Consider the following 19,020-nt stretch of genomic DNA (forward strand, 5'->3'; position numbering starts at 1 on the left):
CAGTGCTCAGGCCCAAGCCCAGGACTGGCAAAAAAAAAAAAAAAAAAAATTGACCAAGCCGGGTGTTATGCAAGAAGCTGAAATCTGAGGATCACAGTTCTAAGCCAGCCAGGGCAGGAAAGTCGGTGAGACACTTATCTCCAATTAATCACAGAAAATTTCAGAAGTGGATCTGTGGCTCAAATGGTAGAGCCCTAATCTTGAGCACAAAAGTTAAGGGACAGTATTCAGGCCCTGAGTTCAAGTTCCAGGACTGGCAAACTCAGACAAAAAACAAGCTGTGTTTTATGGAAGAATACCACCATTGAAGGGATTCAAGTTAACTTTAAAGTGTTTTGAATATTTGTATTTGAATATGTATAAAACTAGATCTACAGATTTCATCAGATTCTTGAATAAAACTGTAAGTTTCCAAAGTTATCAGCTACTACCACAAATGTCCTTTTATTGTTTAACATGAAGAATAGTATATTTGAGAAATCACTCATTAAACATATTCTTATTCCCTTCAATCCAAAATGTAACCAGCAATTAAGTTAAAAGCATATTTCCTAATTAGCAATAGAAAATCCAAAATTAAAAAATAAAGCAGACCTAAAGACTGGACCTGATTAGCAAGATCCACCCTCAGTCTCCTCCTTCAACTGACTTCTCACACTCTAATTCTAGTCCTGTGTGTTCACTCCAGGTGAGTCACCCTTAAGATTCCTGCAGGTTCAGGAAATGCTCCTCCAGTCTACAAATCTCACCTACTCCTAAATGTGAGTCACACATATTAGCAAGAGCGTGAGCAGCCCCAGTTGTTCCTGGGCAGAGGAGTTTGCCAGAGCGCTCCAGAGGACAGTCAGGGGCATAGGGGCAGAGGGGCAGGAGGCACCTCTCTTCTCTGGAAGCAGAGAAAAATGCTTACTTTTGATGCCTCATCAGAAAACCCACTTCCCTGCCAACCTTAGTTTTAATCTTACTCTAATTAGAAATGCGAAGCCTGTTTCAACTTGAAGATACTCCTATCAGGTGAATGGACAGACAGCCATGGAAATGAAAGGTAAAGAAAAGAATTTTGAATTTTCTTAAAACTGCATTTGATAGCACATCAAATTGATTAAGACTAGTTATGCTTTTTGTTAAATCTAATGTTTGAAGGAAATGTAGAAAATCGCATGCCAGCAGACACACAAATCCTCCTAGGTAGGGTGGGGTGGGAGACTGCTTTCAAAACTGGGACAAGAGAGCAGGTTCAGTGTCTAGCACAGGCAGGAAGAGCTGATCAGCGTACCATTGTGTGTTCACAAGCCAAGATATAGCAGCAGTCAGGTCTACTAAGTGAAATTTCCTTACCACACTTACTTTCCTAGATGAGTAGAATCCAATGTCTCATAATTGTTTCCCAAAACTCAATACTTAAATTTGCTTCATATTTTTTCATCCAGATCTTTTAAAAAGAGATAAAAAAATTCTTTTTTGTCCTAATCATCTCATTTTGGTAAAAGCATCTGTCTCTCATTGTACCTGAGGAGCAAGGCAATCCTCATTCTGATGCCTCAAAAAATCATGTCAAAACATGTTAGCAGATAGAGTGCCACTCTCAACTAACAAACAGGCCAGCACCAGCCCAGGTCTGCTCTCCCTCCAGGGAGGGAGAGGGAAAAGCAGGCATGCAGGTTGACTGCAAACAATGGGTGAGCCAAGACTCCAGTGTCTCTTTGATTAGGTTAGGATGGATCTGCAAGAGAAGGCTACGTTTGTTCTCAATTAGAATCGGCTTTCATGTTAAGTACATTAACTTTTTAACAGCGGGTTTATTTCATAACTCAATTTGATACTAGCAATATGAACAGTAACAGATCTGATTCCATATAACTGAGTATCTGAAGAGAGAGTCAGACACCCACTATTATCTTATTTCATTATTATTTCATCCATTTACAGGTTAACTCTTTATGAGGTTAGGAGCTCTTAATCTTTCTACAAGATCTCATCCATAGGCTGTCATTCCTAACACAAGCATTTGTGAAGGTATTCATGTGTTAAGAAAAACGGGATAAAGGAATAATTTAATTTTTGAATTCCAAATCTAAGAATGTTGCTGAGAAAAACCAAGTATTTCATTAAAAAATCATATATAATTAATTGAGGAAGAGGAAATGTCAAACTGACAAGAAACCCTAAGAGGGTTTCCTGCACTCAGATATGAGGGAGGGAAAGGGGATAAATCAATGTTCTTTTGTGCCCTTCCCTTTAAAGTGTACCTGCTATTCTTCCTTATGTCTTGATATCTTAGTGTTTCATTCTCTTTAAGAATAAGAAAATTGAATTGCTTTTACTTTTTTACTTGCCTGGTTGAAATATACATCAACTTATAAAGATAAAATGCACTAAAACATTTAAAAATACAAACATGCTTAATATGATTTTAAATCAGAAGAGTGAGGAATTAAAGCCACATGAGAAGTCTATTACACTCATTTATTTATATCTGTTTGATCATGGTAAGTATAAAGGCAGACCTTAATTAACTCTAACAGGAAAACAACTCTTAATAATTGGATGGTAACAAATTCATCACAGGCCTAAAGAACAGTGCTCTCAATATAAAGAATGGAAGGAGCTTCCTCATGAATTCTTGCACAGATAACTAGAGCTGCTATAAGTATACTCAAGTACAAGAACAAAGAGAAGAGTTGAATGTCTGCTAGTGTCAACTCAAAGCTTAGTCCAGGCCAAGCCACTCTATAGGACCATGTGGAATGAGACAACAGAACAGAGACAAGAAACATGGCTCACTCTAAACACGTTCAGTTTACTGCTGTGTCTTCATAACTTAATCTAGGAAAACCTCCCTGCACCTTTCCTCTAGTAGATTCAATCTAAGTGTCACTAAACATACTAGGTTGAGCTGTCTGATACCATTTCAACCTATAAAAACATTTTCCTTTCGCCCAATCTGACATTTTGGCATTTATGAAGGAATATGCATCTCAAGTCAATTACAATGTCATTATGTTCTAGAATCCTAGTATTATCTAAACTCTCCTTTAAAGGCGCATCAATTATGAATAAAAGGGAAAATAACATCAAATTAGAGAAAGTTAAGTAAAAAGAAAGAAATGTCTGAAGTTTAAACCAGGTAACAAGGCTTCAGGTCCTACAACTACTGGCAGAAACTGGAGAAGGGAAACAGGGGCAGTTCCACAGAGAAATCACACGTTGTCTCCACAGACAAGTTATATTTAGTTTGTCCCAGGTTTCAACGAAATTAAGCCAGAATTAAAAGTTCAAGCCAATTTGTCTCAACACTCAGTTCCCTGGGTAATCATGGTCCCTGCCCATGTGCCTAGCGACAAGCAGAGCCCAAGAGCAGCTATTCTTCCATAGGGGAGCAATGGTCCCCACCACAGCAGAGAGCAATGCAATATAAGGATGGCTCCTCCCAATTAGAACTCTGACACTGAGGCCCATCTGTACTACCATGCGGCACTATTGCCTGGTTCTTCTTAGACCTGGCTCACTTTCCTTATTGGCATTATTGGGAGTTGTTGTTGGCACTTGAGTTTGTAGCTCCTCTTACCGCACATGAGCTGTACAGACACAGCAGAAAGCTCAGAGTAGTTAGGCTTCCTCATTGTCTTCAGCTATATCTTATTAAAAAACAAACAAACAGATCAACTACCAATCTCTACTCTTCTGTCAGATCATCCTGGATTGTACTCCTTCATTCAGAGGTCAGAAATTGTGGAGGGGAATTGCTAAGATGAGTCTGTGTGAAACTCATCTGTAAGAACCACATTTAGTTTCATTCCATGGGAACCTAACATTAAGTCACATGAGCTTTGAGTGCTGACTCCATGCTTGCAGGTGTCCTGTCAGTTACTGGAAGCAAAGGAATGTAAGGACACAGGTATTCAGGAGAAGGGTGAAAAATGCAATAGTACCACAGGACAAAATGGGCACTAAGGCAGGGACTGAGAAGCACTTACATGCTGCATGGAAAAAGACACAGCTTTAAGAAGTCTACAGGAGCCGGGTGCCAGTGGCTCATGCCTGTAATCCTAGCTACTCGGGAGGCTGAAATTGGAGGATTGCAGTTCAAAGCCATCCTGGGCAGAAAAGTCTGTGAGACTCCTATCTTCAATTAAGCACTCAAAAACTGGAAGTGGAGCTGTGGCTCAAAGTGGTAGTCTTGAGCGAAAGAGCTCAGGGACGGTGTCCAGGCCCTGAGCTCAAACCCAACTGACAAGAAAGAGAGAAAGAAAGGGGGGATGGATGGAAGGGAGGAAGAAAGGGAGGGAGGGAGGGAGGGAGGGAGGGAGGGAGGGAGGGAGGGAGGGAGGGAGGGAGGGAGGGAGGGAGGGAGGGAGGGAGGGAGGCTGCAGAGAAATGGATGGACTTGGAAATAATTAGGTAAATACAGCTCAGCTCAGCAAGACAAAGGGTGCATGTTTCTTCTCTATGTGGAAGTTAGATCCAAATTATAAACATATATGAAAACATATACAGGGTCATATGCATATATACATGAACATATTCACTAGAGTATGGTATCTGCAGGGGAGGACTGCAGTGTGTAACTCTTTCAAACAACTAACATCGTTTAGCAAAATGAATACCAGGAAGCTGAAACATGCTGGCAGGAAGGGGAGCAGGGTAAGGGGATGGGGACAGACAAATGGAGTGTTGATAGATGCAGTCATAATATTCATAATATGTGAAAATAACCAGGTAATGTGAGGGGATGGGTGTGGCTGGGAGAGAAGGGGGAGAATAATGAGAAAGTTGACAGTGTTCAAGATGCACTATACCCATAAGCTGGTATGTTCAATTGAAACCCCTTTGTACAACTACATAAAAGATAATAAAAATACATTTTAAAATGTTTTAAAAGAAGGAACAAACAAACCTCTAGAGGATGTATAAAAGCCTGCCAAGCAGACAAGGAGAGAAGGTATTTCAAGGAGGAAAGGCCAGGTGGATAGAAGCTGGCAAAGGGCAGGATGGCAAGGTCAGGTAAGGGGGCCTGTGGAGTATACAAATAGGCTTGAACTAGGTACCAGACAAGACAGGTAACCTGCCAGGGCTGACAGAGAACTTGAAGTAAGGAAGGGTAACCAGCAGATGAAAATACATATGGAAAATACAAAATAATATAAACATATAGGCCCCTAGTACTCCTACTTAATACCATCCTTATATAGCAACCCTGAAAAATTATTTTGAAGGAAATAATTAAAGAAAAAATATCTTTTTTTAAGTTATGAAAGTTGGCTCTGGAGGCTTGGCTCAGGTGGGAGGGTGCCTGCCAATGAGTGATAAGCATCAAATGCCAAGTTCAAGTCCCAGTGTCAGACAAAAGGGGGAAAAAAAAAGAAATAAAGGTGAAGGAAGTTGATGATATACTTGAGTATATTGTAATTATGATTCATTAAATGAATTATACAGGATGTCATAAACCTCTACTATATATGTGTGAGAAAGGGTGTTTGTTTCTACAAGAGAAGAAGATCAGAAACATTGAGGGTAATGCTGATAAAAGCAAGCATCTATTTATGTTTACAGATTTCACACAAGAACAGTAAGGCACAAGCTAGCTATACTATAAATACTGATGGAACACTACATGTTATTTAAAAATATTTAATCTTTGTAAACAATAATTTTTTGAGAAGTAGAATATAAGATCATAAAAATATTGTAACTATTGGTATTGATGGGAGTTTGGAGACATGGGGGGAACAGGGAACACTGGCCAAGATGCATTGTATTCATAAAATGGCATGTTGAATTGACACCCTTTTGAATAACTACTTAAAATAATAAAGATTAATAATCAGAATAATGGAACTGCCAGTGAAAACACAGGAGACAGCTGCATGAAACATGTTCTTTGAGATGTCTGTCTTATTCCATTAACTTAACACTAAGCTTTGGTTAAGACCAGAACAATTAGAACAGCTAAGCTGAGCACTGTAAATGGACAGGTTTGGTGAACACCTTCTATCCTCAGCAAACCATAATGATGACCTAATCAAAATTGTGCAAGTGACAACCCCCACCCACACCATGAAAAATAATTATAACTCTAATTTTAGTGTTCAAACCACAAGATGACCTTCTAAAACAAGGACTAGTATCTACAATAGCTTATGAAAAACTCTTCTTCTCCTCTAATTAGACTGATAATGGTTGTCAAGAAACTAAAGACTACTGAGGTCTTGGATTCTGAGGACATTTTTAAGGACTACTTAACAGAACATATTAATCTCAGACCATTATTCTAGCTGCAGCTCTATTCTATCTTCCTCTATACTTCAATAATTCTGAATTTACTTATTCTAAATTACACTTTGCCTAAACCCAAAACTGAAATGCATGTTTCAACCCAAATGCTGTAAAATTGAACAAAATGAGTAATGAGACTTTATTTATTTATTTTGGCCAGTCCTGGCACTTGAACTCAGGGCCTGAACACTGTCCTTGGCTTCTTTTATGCTCAAGGCTAGCTAGCACTCTACCACTCGAGCCACAGCACCACTTCTGACTTTTTTTATATGTGTGGTGCTAAGGAATTGAACCCAGGGCTTCATTTATGCAAGGCAAGCACTTTCCTACTAGGCCATATTCCCAGCCCAAGACTTTTATCATTAAACAGAAAAAAGGTTGCCAGGAACGGTGCTTATATATTACATTTGCAATATAAAACTAACTTGACATTATGTTATCTCACCAGATTCAAACTTTACTTTTGGGAAGTAGGCAAGTATTTATTTTTCTCTCCATTTTACAGCTGAGAGCAAAATGAAATTTCCATAGTCACAGAGGCAGAAACAGGACCCCCATCCATGGGGCTTTGGCCCACCTCTCCCACCAACAAGACTCCTCAAAGCAGTGAGGCAGAGGCCCCAGACCAGCTGACAGACAGGACAGCTCATAGCCAGCTGGAGACCAGGGTTCTAGAGAGTTCCCAGAGAGTTACAATCCAGCTTATAAGCATACATGTATAGCTATACACACAGGGCAGGTAACTAAAGGTTGCCTGTAAAAACATATGTGAAGTCTACACATAAACCAAAATATACCTGATTATAAATAAGTTCAGCATAGCTGGGGAAAGAAGAACTTCTGCAAACCTGATTGAAGGTCTGATATGCTTTACACTCCAACCCCTTGGGAAAGACTCCAAGCAGGAATTAATGAAATACTCTATGAATGCAGTGACCTAATTCCACTACAAAATCAGGTAGCTCATCCCCAGTGAGGTAACTTTCTTCTTTCCCCAGAACTTTAGCAGAGCTACTATCTCAACTTTACTGGTGCATCCCCTCTACCGCACACATACAATTTTAAAATAGGAGTGATCCTCAGGTTATAGGTGGGTACAAATTATAAGGGAGGTTGTTTCTTTCAGAAAAAGCAGCTAAAGGCTTCTGTGAATATCCCATTTTTATCATTGAAATCTAAGGACTGATTCACTATATGTATATCACTGGTGGGCTTAGTGTGATTTTGAGTAGGCAAATGACAGCCTCTGAGAATTGAAATCCTTATAATTTCAGTTTTGTCCTTGTCCAAAAAAGAACAAGACAGAAAGGTGCGACATTACAGTTCTATCACTTGAGACCACTATCACCGAACACCAAGTCCAAAACATGTAGTTAAGGGGCACTTAACTGCATTTGTCTTTCAGACCTTGACCAGATGAGCAAACAATAAGGCCCATGAAGCCCAGAGAGTTTGGGCACTAACCCTGCCCAGCAGGATCTACCTGTTCCTCGTGATTAGAAAGGAGTGTCCCCAGGTTGTACAGAGGACTCTCCTCCACCCATGATGAGATCCAGCCCAGCTAGTTCCAACCTCAAGTCAAAGCTTCATGGACTTCAAGGTTGCGTGCTCAAGGCAAGCACTCATTAGTCCTGGGTGTCAATGCCTCCCTCGGTCTCCCCATCACTCATCTGACACCCATCCCTGTTCTATTGCTTGTAAACTTTTCCCAAACATAAAAATAGTATTATATTGAGGAATTTTTAATTTGAAAGCCCCAGAAGAGGGTCAGGCACAGAGCCAGATTCAAGTGTGACAACTAAGAAATTCTTAGGCAGAAGGTAAATTAGAACTCTTGCAACCTCCTTTTCTGGGGTGATAAACAGAAACCAGAAGGGCAATTCAAAAACCATAGACAGCCATGGCCACTAGGGCAAGAAAGATCAGGACTAGAAGAGGCAGCATACAGGGGAAAATATTTATAAGCACTGCAACAATTGATGATCCACACAGATTAATGTTAAATAGACCAAGATCCACCAAATCAAATGGCTAGGAGCTGACAGGGAGGGTATCAGCAGGGAGTACTCCCAATCAGAAGGAGCATCTTATCATGCTACAATCTTCTTACCTTTCAGCACAGGGCAAAAATCTGGATTCGTTTTTCATTTTCTTAGTGGAATAGCTAATGTAGTGACTTTTTAACAGAATGTGTTCACAACTAATGCCAAAAAGATATAAATTTCGAAATTTCTTTTCATTTTTGTTGGTCATGGGGCTTGAACTGTGGCCCTGGGTGCTGTCCCTGAGTGTTTTTTGGCTCAAAGCTAGCACTCTGCCACTTTAAGCCACAGCCCCACTTGTGGTTTTCTGGTGGTTAGTTGGAAATAAGAGTGCCACAAACATTTCTGCCTGGACTGGCTTTGAACCATGATCCTCAGATCTTAGCCGCCTGAGTAGCTAGATTACAGGCATACGCCACTAGTGCTTGGCTTAGAATAAAAATATCCATTGTTAGATTCTTCTTACACGTGAATTTCTTGTGGTCTGATCTTCGCATCCTCTGGAGGTGGGGAGGATAAAATATTTAGGTCATAGAATTTTTCTGATGATTGTGTGAGAAAATATGCATTGAATCTGTAATCAAAGAAAAAGAAACTGAGCACATGTGAATCCTTTCCCATTGCCTTTATTTTAAAACAAATGACACCACCACTACCAGATACAGACATTGCTAAATAACCAACACATATCAATGGGTGGCTGGAGAAAAGAAAGAAAACACTATGTCTCTCCAGTCTCTCCATGGCAATACCACCTAACCTCAAGACTGGCTGTGAAACTGGGGCCTTCAGTGGTTTCATCAGCTCTCAGCAAGGAGCTGTAGGTGGCAGGACAGGATTCCTGCCCATGAAGGAACTACTACCCAATGGGAGTGATTCTTGTTACATCACCCACAAATGCTAGGACTCACAGAGCACACAGATGTGCACTGCAGAAAACCACACAAGGAACCTGGTGGCTGGGTGGTTTACATTAGAGGAAACAGAAGTCAGGAAACTGTAAAGCAACAAAGCTGGGATTGAATCCAGATGGACACAAAGCCAGATCATCCCTATTTATGTTCCAAAGGTGCAACAGTCAGTGGCCAGAAGCTGAGGTAGGGTTTTCCTTCAATCTAAACTAAGAAAATGTAAATTTAAAATGTAAAGCATTAAATGACACTCTTAAGAAAATCTCCCTCAGTTCAGTTCCTCAGCTCTCTGCACATCCTACCCTCCTCTTGCTCTTTTCTTCTAGAAAGCTGTGTGTGTGTGTGTGTGTGTTTTAGGAAACAGTCTTCAGAAATTGCTGCCTCACTTTCTCACGACACCGGTGTCACCAGTCTGCCGGCCCCAGCTTGAACCCAGCACACAGCATCACATAGGAAGCATGGCACAAGCAGCTCAGACACAATAGACCAGGCCTCCCTGTTTCTCAACCACATCCAAAGGCACACTGCTCTCCTCGGTCACATGACTCCCACACAGAAAAAGGATAGTTACATTTCCCCCTTCCTACAACTTTCTTCTTGGTTTTCGAGACACTCTTTTCTGATGATTCTTCTAGATCTCTGGCCCCTTCTTCAGGTACTGCCCTCTCTCTGGGACTGGGGCTTGAACTCAGGGACTGGACATTGTCCTTCAGCTTTTCTGCTCAAGTCTGGCACTCTACCACTTGAGCCACACCTCCATTCCCAACTTTTTAGATGGTTAATTGGCCCACGCTGGCTTCAAACCATGATTCTAGGGCAGCAGGCATGAGCCACTGGTATCTAGCTTTACTGTCTTTTTTTTTTTCCTTCTTTAAAAAATAACTATTGTCTGTAAGTAATTAAACACAGGAAGGAATTGCCATTTAACAAAGTAGTCTACGAATACAATATATCTTGATCAATGTTACTCCTTTACTGTCTCTTAAAACAGAGACTATGAGTGTGTTCTTACACGCACTTTCAGTCTTAAATAACAAATCCATCACAGAAGTGAGATTTGTTAGCCTACTTTGGGATTCTTCAATTCTTTGTATTCTTTTTTCCTTTTCTTGAGATATAACCAAACTTTCACTCATTTTAAGTGTACAGCTCAATTACTATAATTTTAGAGGTTTGTGTTGCCACTTCCATAACCCAGTTTCCATCCCACTAGTAAGCCCTCTCAACTTCTTTATTGCTAGCTGCTCTTTGCCCCTAGCCCAACAACATGCTAATCTGAATTCTATTTCTATAGATTTACCTTTTCTTAATATTTTGCTTAAATGTTATAGGATCTTATGTGACTATCTTCTTTATCTTGCAAAATGTTTTGAGGTTAATCCATGAGGTAGCTATACCCTTTTGTATTTTGTTGCTAAGTAGTATTCCAGCATAATGGTGATATTGTGTTTTACTAACCCTAACCCACTCACCAATCAGTACTCATGTTTATCCTTTTGAAATTATCATGAATAATGCTACTATAAATACCTGCATGCAGATCTTCAGGTGGGCAAATTTTTTTTGGTGGGTACACATGTCAGTGTGGAAGCTGGCTTGTATAATACATTTAGGTTTTATTTCTCAAAAATCTGCCAAATTAGCTCCAGAGGTAGCAGACCACCCTAACTTCTGGCAGCTGTCTATGAGGGCTCCATTTGTCCAGCTTCTCAGCAACACTCAGTACTATCTTTCTATCATCATGCCAGTAGATGTGAAATTGTTTGGGGTTGTGATTTTAGTTCAACTGATTAATGAAATTGAGCAGCTGTTCACAGAAGCAGTCTGTATATCAAAGCAGACTGAAAAGATACCAAAAAACATTTTTGCGACACAGACATTTATATCTAAAATATCTTTCTATGTATGAAGGTTAATTTTTTTTTACTGAACAGCATACTGCATATTCAAGGTTGTTTATCTATTTTTCTCCCCAGAATAGCTGGTACCTCTCCTGTGCCTCCATCCTCTCCCAGCACCCCCTGACATGCCGCTCTGCTCACAACACTCCTCAACTGAAGAATGGGGCTCAACTTGACACTTACAAAATTACCAAGTAAGACACAGAAAAAGACGCCAAGAAAATCTGACTTTTTCTAGTGACTGCTCACAATATGAAAAAATTGGAGTTTTAACGATCTCAAAACAAACAGCCAAGTGCCTTAGACATGTTGAGGATTTAGAAGAAAAGCTGGAGCCAGGCAGGTGGCTCATGCATATAATCCTAGCTACACAGGAGGCCAAGATCTGAGGATTGTGGTTCAAAGCTAGCCTGGGCAAGAAAGTCCATGTGACTTTTACCTCCAATTAATCGTGGAGCTATGATGCAAGTGGTAAAGAATGCTAGCCTTGAAGAAAAAAGCTCAAGGACAGACCCAGACCCTAAATTCAAGCCCCAGGACTGTCACAAAAATAAAAATAAGATAAAACAACAAACAAGCCTTTAGCCCACATCTTATTAAGGAGAAAGTAGCTAACAGAGGATGGTATCCCTGAGGTCGTTTGTCATCACTTCTCAAGCTTCATACCATCCATACACCATCTTCACAGGAACAAGGACTAAATCAGCTACATATTGCTTTCCAGATTAACAATCTAAACCAAGGTTCACTAAGATCCCCAGGAGGACACAAACAAAGCTACTTACTCTTTGGATACCTATTTAGAAAGGATCATGCAAGGCCCACTGTGCTGTGGTAGTGATGGGCCCTTTCATCTGTATGACTCTGTTATGTCATTCCCCTGAGGCAAAGCAGTGGCATACGTTAATACTTTGACAAGTTGTGCCAGATCACGCCAGTGACCAATAACATAACTTCAAGGGCAAAGGGGCAAAGGTTCTGTGCCTCTCCTTCTACAATGAGCACTGTGATTATATTAAGGAGACAGTGCACAGCACTTACTACCAGACACTGTGCTTGAAATAATGGCTGCAAAACATTTAACCTCATTTACTCAGAACAATAGCTATTATGTATTCCATTTAAGGGGGTTTACTAATCCAGCATGCTCATCTAGTACTTTCTGCAAAAATGGAAATCTTTTCAGTCCTGGCCAATATGGTAGTTACCGAAAATCTTGAATGTGGTTAGTGCAACAAATAAACTAAAGTTGTAATTGTGCTTAAATTTAAATTTAAACTTTAAAAGTCACATATGCATAGTGCTATATCTGGATACAAAGGCCAGGCACCCTCCTAACACATACATACATGCACCTAGCTATGTACTCACATTCCCCCTATACAAACAGCTTTCTCCTACCAGCCAAACTCATGCATGCACGTACAGGCATGCATACACATGCATACATGTACACATACACACACATACACACACGCGCGTGCGCACACACACACAACCACCCTCAAGCATTCCACAAAAGGATTTTATAGACAACTAGATTCACCCCTCCTTTTTTATTTATTTTTTGTCAGTACCGGGGCTTAAATTTAGGGCCTCATGCTTTTGCTCAGCTTTCTTGACTAGGGCTAGTGCTCTACCACTTGAGTAATACTTTCAGTCCAGATTTTTTTTTTTTGGACAATTGGAAATGTTGAGTTTCATGGGCTTTTCTACCTGGGGTGGCTTGGAACAGTGATGCTGAGGACCTAGGACTACAGGTATGAGCCACTGGCAGCTTGCTGGAACTAAATTTCTTATATGTCATTGTAGTTTTTAATTTACAAACATTTGGGAGAAAAATAACAAAGTCTTTATACTCTTTACCTCAATTACTACCATTCTGTAAAAAGAGCTACAATAAAAAACACAGGAACTACCACCTTAGTAAACAAAGAACGTGTGAGAAAACAGCTTTTCTATCCAACAGCATTTTCAACATTGTTAACTAAATTACCAAGCTATCATTGTTAAAAAAAAGTTCCCCAAGTTGACCAAGTTCTTTCCTGGCAGTGAAGAATCCCAGAACACAACTGCCAGCACCTTTAATAATCAGTGATCTGAGTGGGAAAACCAAACACATCATTCACTCAGAAAAAAAAAAAAATGGAGGCAATCATGAAGAACTAACAATGGGAACAGGAGGCAGAAAAGAACATGACCTAGACTTAATTCTAAAACTAAACAAATTACATAAACTCTTAAACCCTGGGCTTGTGCATGCTAAGCAAAACCTTCAAGCATTAAGTTTTTTTTTTTTTTTGGCCAGTCCTGGGCCTTGGACTCAGGGCCTGAGCACTGTCCCTGGCTTCTTCCCGCTCAAGGCTAGCACTCTGCCACTTGAGCCACAGCGCAGCTTCTGGCCGTTTTTCTGTATATGTGGTGCTGGGGAATCGAACCTAGGGCCTCGTGTATCCGAGGCAGGCACTCTTGCCACTAGGCCATATCCCCAGCCCTCAAGCATTAAGTTTTGAGTCTCTCAGAGTAACACACAGATGGCACTCCTGTTCCTTAGAAACTGTTTTTATTTCTCTAATATATGATTTCACAAAAATAACCCAGCATATAGGTCTTCACTACTAATGTGTTTACACTGTATTATAAATGTGGAATTTGCAAATGAAGTAATACCAGCCAAAGCCTACTAAGGAGGCCTGTGTTTCAAAATGTTAATCCAGCATGTTAGAATTGTGTTAGGGAGGCAAACATTATAACAGAATCAGCAACTTAAACAGCAAACTGTCTCAAAGTCACAAAACAGCTCAGCAAGCACTGCAGAGTAAAGCTGCTCCTGCTTGTCTTATTTATAAGCACATATACAGACTTATATTGATATTCTGATTTGAATCTCTTTAATAATAACCATAATTGCTAAGTAAGTAATCATTTAATAAGAGTGCTTGTCAATATAATTAAGCCTTAAAATATAACAATATGCTGGAATAATCCCTAAGAACACTGGAATGGAAAGATGGATTTTTTCCAGTCCCAAAGGGACATGTACACAAATGCATGGAATTGACACCAAGGCCTGCAACACCACATATATACCCAGTGGACTGAGATCATGATATACTCCACTTGCATTTATGACTGCCTTGAAAATCTGTTCACAGTTGACTGTCCCAAGGCAGTCATCACATCTAAAGAAGATGTCGCTGTTCCCATTCATGTTGTATCTCTTAGCTAAACCCTTTATTTATGCTGCTGAAACTTACTTGTTCTCTCTGCACTTTCATATAAGGCCCTACACCTGGAGATCAAAGCTGAGCTAATAGTTTAATTGCATAAATTAATCCAAGCAGGTATCCATACTTCACTAAAACTATACTTCTTCAGAAGCTTCTAATGGCTTTGATTTGGGTCTTTTGGTACAAAGATACCAAGACTTTATTAAATAAAATAGACTTGAAAAATAGTGTTAAGATTTGAGACTTGCAGCAGTGACCTGACAGATGAAATTAGGCATCTTAAATTTACAGCGCTTAAGAACACTGTGGGTTTCTTTGTTTGGTTGGGTTATTTTTAAACTGTATTTATTTTTGTCTTTTCTTTTTTGGTACTGGGGATCGAACCCAGGACATTGCACTTGCTAGGCAAGCGCTTTGCCACTGAGCTACATCCCAGCCCAGAACTGTGGGTTTCATAACAGTATAATCCAGGAATAAATTACAGACTGTGAAAGGATAGTTAGGCCAGGAAAACCAGTTTTTAAAAGCAGAGTAAAGAATAAAAGGAAATCAATTAGAAAGGGGACAAGGATAGACATGAAGAACCTGCACTTTAAATTTCAGGGAGTAATTTTAAAACTCGTTTTTAGAGTATAAACATCAAAACTCCTTCTTCCTGTTCCACTTCTTCAAAGAAAGATACTAAATGAAGCATATAATAAACTGGTTACCATGCTGGGAAATGAAAGCAACACAAAACAAAATCATTCTAGAACATAATCAAAAGAAGTATTGTCGGGTTCCAGTACCTCACACTTATAATCCTAGCTACACAGAAGGCTGAGATTTGAGGATCATGATTTGAAACCAGCATGGGTAGGAAAATCTTCAAGACTCTTTATTTCCAAGTAACCATCAAAAAGCTAGTAGTGAGTTGGACGCTGGTGGTTCATGCCTATAATCCTAGAGACTCTTTATTTCCAATACACTACTCAGAAAAAGCTGGAAGTGGTGCTGTGGCTCAAGTGGTAGAATGTAGCCTTTAAAGAAAAAGCTCAAGGACAGTGCCCAGGCCCTGAGTTTACCCCAGAACCAGTGTGTATGCACACGCACACGCACACACACTCATGCACACATACCCCCACAAAAATATTCATTAACAGAAACTAAAAATTCAGAAATGACATTCCTTCTAATCTTCTCTCTAAAACGTGAATTTGTAAATTGTGTTAGTTCAGATTCTCCATAAAAGCAGATCAAGGGGATGGGAATATGAGCAAGCAGGAGCTATACATCTTTCACATTCCCACAGAGGAGACTGGAGCCACTTTCATGGCTGCCACATAAATAAAATTACTGTGACCATTCCATCAATTATGTAATAGAGTGATAAAGTCTAAAACCACAGGATTCAAATTGTTAAAAACAAAAAAAAAACTTCAAAATTCCTAGTAAATATAATAGGCATAATCTAGCCTTGTAAATAGAAATGCAGCAGCATAGAATTATGATGCCTTTCTTAGTAATAAGGTTAAATATTAAGAGCAAAAACATTAAAAAAAAACTTTTTTACTGGACTACACAGAAACATTTACTAGAGGTACCTAACTATGAAAACAAATTATGCTGAAAGAGACTAAATCATGTGCCATGTTTATGGATGATTATAATCCAAACACCAACCTACAACTTGAGTTCCCCGCAATGACCTGAAAGGTTCAGCAAGTTAGAGCTATCTCTACTGTGAATTTTGCTGCTTGAAAACAACAGAATATTTAGTTTTTAAACAAAAAACCAAGGTATTTTACTTATTTCTGTTCCTAAATAGCCCGTGAAAGAGCTCTGGGTATTTTGAGGAAGTCACTGGCACTAGATTCAAAGTGCATGCCAAGTACTGAAGTGAATCTCTCCACTTCTCCACAGATACCGAGCTGCTTGGCCCAAGAGGCCATACCCTGAGCAACATTAGCGATGGACTCCAGAGGAATGCCACCCTTCACAACAAGTTTGACACTATTGTCTTGCCTGTGTTTTACCTCATCATATTTGTGGCGAGCATCTTGCTGAATGGCCTCGCAGTGTGGATTTTCTTCCACATTCGGAATAAAACCAGCTTTATATTTTATCTCAAAAACATAGTGGTGGCTGACCTCATAATGACGCTGACTTTCCCATTCCGGATAGTCCATGGTGCAGGATTTGGACCTTGGTACTTTAAGTTTATCCTCTGCAGATACACTTCAGTTTTATTCTATGCAAACATGTATACATCCATCGTGTTTCTAGGGCTGATCAGCATTGACCGGTACCTGAAGGTGGTAAAGCCATTTGGGGACTCTCGAATGTACAGCATAACCTTTACGAAAGTTTTATCTGTTTGTGTTTGGGTGATCATGGCTGTTTTGTCATTGCCAAACATCATCCTAACAAATGGTCAACCAACTACTGACAACATTCATGAATGCATGGAACTTAAAAGTCCTCTGGGAGTCAAATGGCACAAGGCAGTCATCTATGTCAACAACTGCTTGTTTGTGGCTGTGCTAATCATTCTGATTGGGTGTTACATAGCCATATCCCGGTACATCCACAAATCTAGCAAGCAGTTCATAAGTCAGTCTAGCCGAAAGCGAAAACATAACCAAAGCATTAGGGTGGTTGTGGCAGTGTTTTTCACTTGCTTTCTACCATATCACTTGTGCAGAATTCCTTTTACTTTCAGTCACTTAGACAGGCTTTTAGATGAATCTACACATAAAATTCTGTATTACTGCAAAGAAATGACACTTTTCTTGTCTGCATGCAATGTGTGCCTAGATCCAATAATTTACTTTTTCATGTGTAGATCATTTTCAAAAAGGTTATTCAAAAAATCAAATATCAGAACCAGAAGTGAAAGCATTCGATCTCTGCAAAGTGTCAGGAGATCAGAAGTCCGCATATACTATGACTACACTGATGTGTAAGTAGAGGCCAAGAGGCTTTCTCTTGTTAGTTGGAAGCAGTGTGTAAAAAGTGTAAATAAATGTCTATTTTCATTACTCTGTCTGGAGTCCATCAAAATATAAATGAAAAAATACCTAAAATGGCATGAAGTTGGGGCTTAATTTGGAACTAAGATAAAGCACAGCAAAACACCAGATAACTGAGATAGCACATGGATGAATGACAGGGTTCATGACTCATAGTTTAAGGACTTTCTTTCTGGGGGTCATGTTAGTGACTATCTGAGTGTCCTGTAGATGATCCACAGGTCACAAAGCTGCTCAGAAGATACTTCTGCAGAGAACAGAAACTAGAGAGAATTCCTACAGTTCAATTAACTGCTTATTGCATAGCTCAGTAAATACTGATTTCTAGAGCTTCTGTTAACCCACCAAAGACCTGAGTCTACCCTTACCACCCTCTGTCACTATGTTTATCACTGTTTTGTGCATGTAAGAAGAAAATGTGTGATGTAAGAGTGGGAACATAAAGGAAGAGGAAGTATGGCTATATTGTAAAGAAACACTGATAATGTTCAACTACTGGATAACAATAAGGAGGTCAGATGTGGCCAGCACCATCATTTGCCACATGGTGAATTGTAGGGTCTGGCATCTTGTTTGCATGGGTGTGCCTGAATCCTAAAGAAAGGGAAGTTCCACCCCCAGGTTATGGATTTTCCTGAATCCCTGGAGACATAGGTAGGCACTTGGCCTATAGGTTACTGAACCTGTCAGTCAAATGCCTGGGACTGGGAGCTTCCCGTGACCCTGCCCCCTGACCTGACTCTATTTTGGGTCAGGTGAGGTCAGGTTCCATTACACCATGCTGCATGTCTGTGTTCTCATCCTGTGCCCTGTCTCCTGGCTTATCTCCAGTCACCACGGCATCCCAAGTCAGTTCTCCATTGGAGCTGAATTGGTTTGTTGGTATTGTTTTTGTTCTTTCTTTCCTCTCTGGCCTGTTTCCTAACAGTGCTAAGGGTATTTGCAGGCCACAGGCCTTTGTAACCACTGGGTGCCTGCAGACTGCTAACGCTCTAATAAAGACCGCAAGATTTGACCCTTCAAAATGTGGCTTCTCAGATACTTTACCTAACTGATTTCATATCAGCTATCACAGAGAAAACAATATGGTGGAATTTTGAGACTTTGTCAGTACTCTGAAGTTGTGCTTGCCATCATTAATACCTTATGATACATTTAATCTTCATGTGCAAGCAGAACAGAAGAAAATACACAACCTTGGCTATTACATAGTTCATCAAATAGTCTTTTAAGTTTTTATTTTAAATATGTATTAGTAAAATGTTCTTCCCTGTCATGTATACTAGCCTTTCCTATGTAGGGCTGTCATTGATTTAAATATTTAACTATAAGATGAAAGATACAGAGTTCAGTAAGTTAAGCAAAGAACAAGTTCAAGAGTAAACATTTAGATCTTAGAAGATTTTCCTTTTTTCAGTATATACCTTTGCCTTCATTTTCAAAGTTCTCTGTTATATGACATTAATGAAGGGCCTGATCTGCTCTTAACATGAAAGTAAAAGCTGGACAGTAACAGAGCCATGGCATGTTTGCTAAGCAAAGAAGGCATTACAGTTAACAGAAGTTGTGTGCACACAACCAGCACTTGTACTCTTGTGAGCTGTCTGCAAAAGTCTAAGGAGTTCAAGTGAGCAAAAATGAGGGTGCAA

General features: G+C 39.8%; 2 protein-coding genes across 5 annotated transcripts in view; one reads left to right on the forward strand and one right to left on the reverse strand.

The window, feature by feature from the left end:
- Positions 1-19,020, reverse strand: part of Med12l (mediator complex subunit 12L) — a 199,892-nt gene that overhangs the window by 85,426 nt on the left and 95,446 nt on the right. The gene's annotated exons all lie outside the window — the stretch shown is intronic.
- Positions 249-18,814, forward strand: Gpr87 (G protein-coupled receptor 87). The gene is made up of 3 exons (XM_048334788.1): positions 249-1,045; positions 11,206-11,324; positions 16,263-18,814. Exons 2-3 carry the CDS (start codon positions 11,291-11,293, stop codon positions 17,303-17,305), a joined length of 1,077 nt encoding a protein of 358 aa, XP_048190745.1. The 5' UTR covers positions 249-1,045; positions 11,206-11,290; the 3' UTR covers positions 17,306-18,814.

Source organism: Perognathus longimembris, chromosome 26, assembly GCF_023159225.1.
Source record: "Perognathus longimembris pacificus isolate PPM17 chromosome 26, ASM2315922v1, whole genome shotgun sequence".
NCBI lineage: Eukaryota > Metazoa > Chordata > Mammalia > Rodentia > Heteromyidae > Perognathus > Perognathus longimembris.

Coding starts and splice junctions, on each gene's coding strand:
- Gpr87 (XM_048334788.1), top strand. CDS start 11,291: ATGGGGCTCAACTTGACACTTACAAAATTACCAA. Junction 11,325..16,262: donor GACACTTACAAAATTACCAA/GTAAGACACAGA, acceptor ACTTCTCCACAG/ATACCGAGCTGCTTGGCCCA.